Source organism: Notolepis coatsorum (assembly GCF_963971535.1).
Source record: "Notolepis coatsorum genome assembly, chromosome: 8".
NCBI classification, from domain to species: domain Eukaryota; kingdom Metazoa; phylum Chordata; class Actinopteri; order Aulopiformes; family Paralepididae; genus Notolepis; species Notolepis coatsorum.
The window spans coordinates 92,764,404-92,772,938 of record NC_140172.1 but is presented as its reverse complement, the minus strand read 5'-3'; the positions used below and the strand labels follow the sequence as shown (position 1 = coordinate 92,772,938).

The window sequence follows — 8,535 nt, the reverse complement described above, 5'->3', positions numbered from 1 at the left end:
ATTAACTGGTATATACTAAATAAGGCCTTAATAACAGAGATAATACTACTATCCAGAATACTGCGTGCGTGTAAACAGTCACTATCTAATGTTCAAGGAGATCATGATGGGGTTATTGGTCCAAACTGGATCAAATGTGTCTGAATGTTGGAGTGGACTAACTATTTACATACAAAGGAGTTCATGTAAGAAACTGTTACAACATGCATAATTGTTATGCATTTGCATTTATGTCTCCCTCTTCCTTTACATTATTGGGAGCATTTAAAAAAAAATAGGAAATAGTATGAATTAATGCACATCAGCAGCACATCCATCTGTACACTGGAGAGTGCCCGGTCTTTGTACAGTGCACGCTTTGTCAGTGTGTGGTCCAAATGCATGCAGACTTGTCTGATGTGACCACCATTTACATTGAACTAATGGGTGAAAATCCCCCCCTTTGAATCAGGGTTCCCACAGACATTGTAAAATGAAATTCAAGGACTTTTAAGTACTTTTCCAAGCACTATTTTTCATTTTAAAAGGGCATAAAAAGATACAATTCGCTTTTAAATGCTGTTTTTTATAGGAAAAAAATACCAGATCCAATACTTATGGCTTAAAACCAATTTCCGACAATTAGTTACACTTTAAATAAAAATAATTATATTTCTTGATTCAGAAGAATTTTATCATGGATGAACAAAACTTTCAATGGGAATAGTTTATTGGAATTCCAAGGACCTTTTAAGCAGGGGGACCCTGATGTAAACAAGACGAAAGTCTTTCTCTGGTCTGCATCCCCTTAACAATTGTATGTATTGAGCTGTACTGTACTGTACCCATTCTGCAATCTGTTAATAAACTTTTCAATCAATCAATCAAACCTTGTTAAAAGATTGCTGTTTTCAAGGAATTCCAGGCCTTGACTTTTTAATTTAAATCAAGCACTTTAAGCACTTTAAGTAACCTTCCCAAATGTATTAATACACAAAGACTACATGGTGCAAATAAATAATAAAAGTAAATAAAGGGGGTGAGTGGGGTAAGTTCATACAAGTTCAGAAATGTGTACATTTTCAATTTAAGTCTATCTTAAGATGCACAAAAAAGATACAATTTCAACTAAGAGGACACATTTTGGATTTGCGGTTACATCATTATTGTCAAAAAACATTATCTGAAGATGTACAAATATTCATTCTGCATAGAGGAAGATGGGGAAAGCAGATATTTGCAATGACATTTTTGTGTGTGGATTTCAAATATTGGTCAACTTGCTTTAGATTCAGTTTATTCATAAAACACATCCTTTCCAAAAGTTAACACTTTGAAGATGAAATACATTGTGACTGCCCAATATGTGTATTGTGCTGTTTATCCATGCATAACCCCAGATGTAATCAGGAATGATTTATTTAAATGGTGTTCCCCTAATTTATGATTTTTACCCCCTTTTGCTATTTGAATTCAAAGTCATTGTAGTGAAGCAGCGCAAACAAACAAATCCTCATCTCCCGTTAATACTCAAGTAAAACGTTAATGTGACAAGAATTATCTCAACATGCACTAAATGTCAGAGCAATTTTTTACAGATTTCCAGTCATGCTTTTATAGAACAAACTCAACAAAAATATTAACGGAAAACACTGGTATAATTCTGCCTTTGGCTCAGTGCCAGGACAGTGCACCGATAAAAAATAGCCCCCCACTTTAAAAGATTAAAAGACAACTATCTGATATATTAATTATATTCCTTGATTTTGCAATGATGGATTACACTTCTGATTCAAAAAGATATTGGCTGCTCCAAGATATAGAGAAAGGATATATGTATGTATGTATGTATGTATGTATGTATGTATGTATGTATGTATGTATGTATGTATGTATGTATGTATGTATGTATGTATGTATGTATGTATGTATGTATGTATGTATGTATGTATGTATGTATGTATAAGTCACAAAACTTGTAACAAAACTGTTTAGATTACTGGAGTCTGATGCTGTCAATGAGCCAAAGATAACCAAAGCCAAAGATAACAGTATATAGGGAGGTATTACCCACTAAATACAATCTGTCCACTTGGTATCCTCAAACTCACAGTCCATTCTGTTTAAACCATCAGGATTCACAACACCTAGAATCCATTGCACACATAACAAATGGATGTAATGCATACAAACGCTCGTCATGACCGTATTGTGGACATTGTGTCTGATGCGGTACGGAACATATCACCATCTAGTGCAGCAATGTACAAACATGCTAGAGTGCAACCAGAGTGGTTTGGCCTTATTTGCTAACATACCAAATACACCGGATGTTGTTTTTGTTGACACCAGCCACAGGGAGGTGCTGGTCATAGAAGTAGGCTGTACCTTTGATCTGTACATGGACCAGGTCTTCCGGGACAAGTACCGTATATCAAATACCAACCACTGCTCAATGTGATGGCCGACCTTGGGTATAGGTGTAGATATAGTGTACTTGTATTCGGAAGTCTTGGCCATGTATGCACCATGACCGGTCTGAGAATTGCTGCAATGTCTAAAAGAAAAGCCAAACAAATTGCCAAATATTGCTCTGTCTCAGCTATTATTGGCAGCTTAGCCACGTGGAGAAGGAGGTGCTATGTGTACCCTTGAGTGTTCAGTGCTGCTTGGCCCGATACATTTGATTCCCTGTTTATGTAATATAATTTGTGGAACCAAATAAAGTATTAATATTAGGGATGCTCGATGTTGGCTTTTTTACCTATACCGATATTGTCCAACTCTTAATTTCCGATACCGATATCAACCGATACCGATATATGCAGGGTTTCCCCCCCCCCCCCCCCCCCCCCCAATTTTTTAAAATAATTTGAGGTAATTAACATTACATATCTCTTGTTGTGGAATTAACACAACATTATGCATACTTTTGACAATAAATAAAATCAGAATTTGTTCTTACTTGCTTGCCTGGGTAAATAAAGGTTATAGAAATGTTAAAAAAATATATATATATATATATTTTTTAAACCGATACCGATATTTTCCGATATCACATTTTAATGACGATATCGGCCGATAATATCGGTAGGCCGATAATATCGGACATCCCTAATTAATATGTATGTATGTATGTATGTATGTATGTATGTATGTATGTATGTATGTATGTATGTATGTATGTATGTATGTATGTATGTATGTATGTATGTATGTATGTATGTATGTATGTATGTATGTATGTATGTATGTACAAGTCACAAAACTTGTAACAAAACTGTTTAGATTACTGGAGTCTGATGCTGTCAATGAGCCAAAGATAACAGTATATAGGGAGGTGTAGTCTGACGTCACTGGTTGTTCCACCCGTATAGGGATTTATCATTGGGAAAATGGATTATCGGCTATTGTAACAATTCTGCCACATGGACATTGAAAAGCTTTCCATTTTTGCACAAAATGAGTTCCCTTCTATCACTAACATTATTGTAGTGCCTTTTTGGTTGAAATACAATTTGGCGATTTTTTTTATGATTAATTGGGAATATTTTCATGTTGAGCTATAGATTGTGGATGAAGCACAGAAAGGTACACCATGCAAATGTTAATGCTTTATTTGTTTTAAACGAGACGATTTAGATATGGGCAATGGGGAAATACATTGCGTTGGACAGAGGGTGGAACACAAAAAATGGCAATGACGTAACCACTACACCTCCCTATTGGTGTTGGACTGACCAAATGAATGGGTCTTAGTGGCCAACAAAACGAAATTACAGTAACACAGAATCACTTTCATGCTGGCAGTTTAAATCCCATATGTGACCAGCACAAAAATCGTAGATACCCGGAACTGAGTGGGGTATGAAAAATACTCTGTAGCAGGTAAAGGTCCCTCGCCTACTCTAAAAAACCAATGATGTATTGCCATAAGACCATAGGTTTAAACATACAATGATAGTTATGGCACTTTACCCCAAAACCATATTCAAGAAAATGTCCACAACGCCTTCATTCAATCAATGAACAAATAATAAAAACATGTGCCCACAATAAAATCACAGAAAAACCAATCTGTTGAATAATGAAAAAACATTCTATTCCATAGATAATTCTCAGTGCTATGTACTTGGCAAATCCTCACAGTGTAGAACCGAAGGGTCCCAGGGATGATGCCTTGGGGTACAAGGTGCCCTCTGGTTGTGGGGTGAGTTCCTAGCAGAGTGGGGGGGACTATGGTGTCGGCCCTGTGCTGATGACACCCAGATAGGGCATTCACCATCCTTGAATGTTCCCTATCCCTTCAGCTTGTCTTCTGAGGCGCAATGTGCAATGTAGGCCACACTCCACATAGAAACTGAACAGATTGTAGACATGGCATCAGGTCACCAGTTTAAAATATTTTTGTTGAAATACACACAGAACTCAAAATCGTTAGCCTCATAATTGCCTAAGTAATTTTTCAAGATTTTTGGAAAAGAAGAAAAAACTAATTTTCCAGCAAATATGTACTAGTTTTTTTTGTTATATTTAGAAAATAAGTTCCACAAGGTGTATCAACAAGTTTGCAAAAATACAAAAACACAACCATTGCATAACAAAATAAGGTGACTTTTTGTGAGGTTTCTGTCCTTGCTCACTTACTCGCTCTGTTCCTTTAAACCACCTCGCTCTGTTTTCCATTTGTTTCTGTTAATCATTTCTTTCCCCCATTCACACGCTTCTTCCCAGAGACGTCGTTGATTGGTTCTCTCCCGTCCACACGCTTTTCAATCACATCCCCCAGCTGTCACTGCTTGTCAATCAATCAATCCCGTATTATTTATACCCCGTTTCCCCACTCAAGTTTTGTTGGATCGTTTTGATATTTTCTGTTTGCATTCGCCGTTCCTGCTGCTGCTGTTGTTCCCTGTGCTTTACCTCCAGGATATCCAAGAAGCCTTCTTCTTGGACACCTTTTTCCCGCGGCGACGCGCTCGCTCCGCTGCTGTTCCAGCGCTCTTAACGCCTGGGTGAGTTTTTAATGACTGTCTTTGATCAAATTCCGTTTTCGTGTGTTTTTATAACACTGAAGATTACCACCTTTTTATCAGACAGTCACTCACCCAGCGGTTGCCTTTTTGATTGTTTTCACTGGGATAATATTTTGACCTAACATCTCCCACTGTGTGTTTATCACACCGAAGATATTATCACATTGGATTGTATTTTGGACTTCGCTCTCAGTGTCTATTTTTGCACCGAAGATATTTTTCACTTGGGATTGTGTTTTGGAACATTGCTCACTGTGTGTGTTTACACGAAGATTAGTTCACTTGGATAACTTTTGTTTTTGGGTACAAGTCACCTCTCCTGTTCTCCTGCTCGTTCTACCTGCACCCTGTGTTGACTCGCTCCCCCTCTCTCTCTCTCTCGGTCCCGCATCACCTCGGAGATTCTGCCGAGAGGGGTCTGCAGAGCGGCTCTGACGTCAGCATCTGCTACCCCCTACTACCACCTCGGGAGAAGCTGCAGAGCAGCAGAACATTTTCATCCTTGCTTGAATTCCTGTCTTGTTTAGACTCTTCCTATTCTTTGCTGTTTAATTAGTCTCAATAAACAAGCCCCTGTTTTTGGCAACTCTGAATCCTACTCTCTTGTGTCGTTGCGTTTGGGGTCGGTGTCAAACCTTAACATTACGATCCAACCAGAATGACGACCCCAGCCGACACAGAGAGGGTCAGAACCGCACTTGCTAATCAAGTCGAGTTGACCAGGGATCACAGTCACCAACTAGAGAGGGCTGCGGCTGCGGTGCAGGATCTCAGGGAACAGGTCCTGCCTATTCAAGGGTCGATGGCCGCTCTGGCGGGACAACAATCCGGTATTCTCGCTCAGCTTCACTCGCTGAGCGACACCGTTAATGCTTTACTTCCCTCACATCCTTCAGGAGCATTCACCGCAGCCCCAGCAGATCCCGCACCTCGGGAACCCCGTCTCTCCGTCCCACGGCTGTTCGACGGCAATCCCGAGGAGTGTGCCACATTCATCATGCAATGTGAGTTGGTTTTCCGTCATCAACCAAGCCGTTTTACTGCTCGAGGGTCCCAAGTGGCTTATATGACGAACTTGCTTTCAGGCCATGCTGCCCAGTGGGTCACTTCCTCCTGGGCAATGGATGCAGATTTTGTTTTCTCCTATCCATACTTCGTGGCGGAGCTCCGCAGAGTGTTCCACCATCCAGCCCGAGGTCTGGACCCCGGAGCCCGGTTGGGGACTTTCCGACAGGGGAGCGGCAGGGTGACGGACTATGTCCTGGAGTTTCGACTGGCGGCGGTGGAGAGTGGATGGAACGACCCTGCACTTCGCCTAACCTTCTTGAGGGGGCTCAGTGACGCAGTCCGGGACCAGCTCGCTACCCGGGAGTTGCCCGACTCCCTCGAGGACCTGTTTAGCCTCGTCATCCGCATCGACGGACGCCTGCTGGAGAGAAGGCGCGAGAGGACCCGACTGTTACCTCCTGAGGTACCCCGGATTCCCCGGACGCATGACGTCACTCCTGGACGCCCTGTCCTCAACACTACTGGTGGTAGCAGGCCTCCCTGTTCGGTTCGCGAGGAGGAACCCATGCAGCTGGGACGCTCTCATCTGAGCCAGGCGGAGCGTGAGGCAAGGCTCAGGTCCGGTCTCTGCCTCTACTGCGGAGGTGCGGGACACCGAATCGCCGACTGCCCCACCCGGCCAAAAGATCAGGCTCGCCGAGACCCCGGGAGATCCTGGTGAGCCGTTTTTCCCATTCCCAGCGCCGCGCACCACCTGACCATCTGATGAGCGTCACCCTGGCCTGGGGGGACCAACGTGCCACGGTGGAGGCCCTCATCGACTCTGGGGCAGACGAGAATTTCCTCGACTTCGAGTTCGCTACCCGAGCCAACATTCCACTTGAGGACCTTGTGAGGCCCTTGGAGATCTTCTCGTTGGACCAACACCGCCTGGCCGACATCTCTCAACGCACCGGCCCAGTCGTGCTGACCATCGCTGGGAACCACGTCGAGAGAATCCAGTTCCTCATCACCCAATCCCCCCTTGTCCCGGTGGTCCTGGGTAGGCCCTGGCTCGCGCTGCACGAGCCCCACATCGCCTGGTCCTCCGGTACCATCAAGGGCTGGAGCTCCTCCTGTCACGCCCTGTGTCTGCAGGCGGCGTCCTGTCCCCCGCCCCGGAGGCCCGCTGGTGAGTTGCCTCCGGACCTCTCGTCCATACCTCCCGAGTACCACGACCTCTTGGAGGTTTTCAGTAAATCCAGGGCTCAGGCCCTTCCACCTCACCGCCCCTATGACTGCGCCATCGACCTCCGCCAAGGGGCTCCCCTTCCCGGCAGCCGCCTCTACAGTCTGACCGTTCCGGAGAAGAAGGCGATGGATCTCTACATCTCTGAGTCATTGGAAGCAGGACTCATTCGGCCTTCCTCCTCCCCGGTGGCGGCCGGTTTCTTCTTTGTTGGTAAGAAGGATGGGGACCTGCGACCCTGCATCGACTATCGTCAGCTCAACGAGATCACCATCAAAAACAAGTACCCTCTACCTCTCATGAGCTCCACCTTCGAGCCACTGACCCAGGCCTCGTTCTTCACCAAGCTGGACCTCCGGAGTGCCTACCATCTTGTCCGTATCCGTGAGGGCGATGAATGGAAGACCGCCTTCAAGACCCCCAGGGGCCACTACGAGTACCTAGTGATGCCGTTCGGCCTCACCAACGCCCCGGCGGTATTCCAGGCACTCATGAACGACGTCCTTCGTGACATGCTGGAGGTGTTCGTGGTGGTGTACCTGGACGACATTCTCATCTTCTCCAGGACCCTCGAGGAACACATCCAGCATGTCCGCCGTGTGCTGGAGCGCCTCCTCCACAATCGGCTCTTCGTCAAGGCGGAGAAGTGCCGTTTCCACGCCGACTCCGTCGACTACCTGGGCTTCATCGTTGAGAAGGGCTTGACCCGAGCGGATCCTCGCAAGATCCAAGCTGTGGAGGATTGGCCTGAACCCACCACTCGGAAGGAGTTACAGAGTTTCCTCGGGTTCGCCAACTTCTACCGAAGGTTCATCCGGAACTACAGTCAAGTGGCGGAGCCACTTACCAAGCTGACCTCCCCCGCTCTGCCGTTCGACTGGTCCCCAGCGGCATGCGCTGCGTTCCGCTCCCTCAAGAAGAGGTTCACTTCCGCCCCTATCCTGCTCCACCCTGACCCCAAGAGACAGTTCATTGTGGAGGTGGACGCCTCGGATACTGGCCTGGGCGCTGTCCTATCCCAACGTTCTCTTTCGGACCAGAAGGTGCATCCTTGCGCCTTCTACTCGCGCCGCTTCCTCCCTGCCGAGAGGAACTACGACACCGGCAATCGGGAGCTGCTGGCGGTCGTGGCTGCGTTGGAGGAGTGGCGTCATTGGCTAGAGGGTGCCGAGGAGCCTTTTACCATCTGGACGGACCACAAGAACCTGACGTTCATCCGCGCTTCCAGGCGCCTCAACGGTCGGCAGGCGAGATGGGCCAGTTTCCTCAGTCGGTTCGACTTCT

The 8,535-nt window shown here is 45.5% G+C and overlaps 1 protein-coding gene across 1 annotated transcript in view; it reads right to left on the bottom strand.

Annotated features, from left to right (window-relative positions):
• Positions 1-2,859: 2,859 nt before the first annotated feature.
• acer3 (alkaline ceramidase 3) overlaps positions 2,860-8,535 on the bottom strand; it is a 62,295-nt gene continuing 56,619 nt past the window's right edge. The window contains exon 11 of the mRNA XM_084319808.1: positions 2,860-4,339. Coding sequence (XP_084175934.1) covers positions 4,286-4,339 — 54 coding nt within the window. The 3' untranslated portion in view covers positions 2,860-4,285. The remainder of the gene's footprint in view (positions 4,340-8,535) is intronic.